Raw genomic sequence first — 941 nt, forward strand, 5'->3', positions numbered from 1 at the left:
GTACATATGTGCAATTCTAGAAAAAAGAAATGTATCCAAAACAGGTATACACATCCTACACAATAACGTCACCTCCGCGCTGTCCATTAAAAGCTCCAGAGTGTAATACGAACTGGCCAGTGTCTTCTCATTGTATATTCTGCGAAAGGAAGGAAAACACAAGTCCCCTTAGAAACAGTACCGAACATATCGCACACTGAGCACATACAATAAAGGGAACCACGCCGCCTGGGTAAGACTATGTGACTTGCGCAACAAAGACTCGAGGTGGGTAAAGCGTCAATCAGCTCTCGCAATAAAATCTACACTGTTCAAACACAACACCCACGCAACAGGGCAATGGCAGTGACCAACATAGGGTCATGAGAGGGTCATGACAACTACCCGCACAGTAGTACGTGAGTGGCTGTACGGATGTTGGGAGGTGTGTCAGCTGCTCTATGGCACACATTCGGTTCAATGAAGCATACAACAAACAGTCCCAGACTTAACAAACCGGTCCGGCCCAAAACCCATTGGGTTTGGGTGCGGATGCAAGCTCATGCACCTGGTGCACCCACCTGTGGACCGCACTGTGGCAGTCGCGACAGACCATAATACACAGCTGCAATTGGGCCGATGTGTAGCCCTTTTTCTTGTAGTACTTGTGCACCTTCCTGCAGAGAGATGGACACGTCCAAAACAGGGCGAGAGAGGACAGACGGGTTATTTATATACATCAATGGACTATGAGTGAGTGACGGGTTATTTATATACATCAATGGACTATGAGTGAGTGACGGGTTATTTATATACATCAATGGACTATGAGTGAGTGACGGGTTATATATATACATAAATGGACTATGAGTGTGTGACGGGTTAATTATATACATCAATGGACTAAGAGTGTGTGACGGGTTAATTATATACATCAATGGACTATGAGTGTGTGACGGGTT

General features: G+C 45.6%; 1 protein-coding gene across 1 annotated transcript; it reads right to left on the bottom strand.

The window, feature by feature from the left end:
• Positions 1-487: 487 nt before the first annotated feature.
• On the bottom strand, positions 488-656 carry SARC_17335 (hypothetical protein; the record flags this gene model as incomplete). Its single annotated transcript, XM_014288569.1, has 1 exon — positions 488-656. A coding segment is annotated over one exon (169 nt), but the record flags the coding sequence as incomplete, so codon positions are not given.
• Between the last annotated feature and the right edge of the window lie 285 nt (positions 657-941).

This window comes from Sphaeroforma arctica (genome assembly GCF_001186125.1).
Source record: "Sphaeroforma arctica JP610 unplaced genomic scaffold supercont1.10422, whole genome shotgun sequence".
Lineage (NCBI taxonomy): Eukaryota > Ichthyosporea > Ichthyophonida > Sphaeroforma > Sphaeroforma arctica.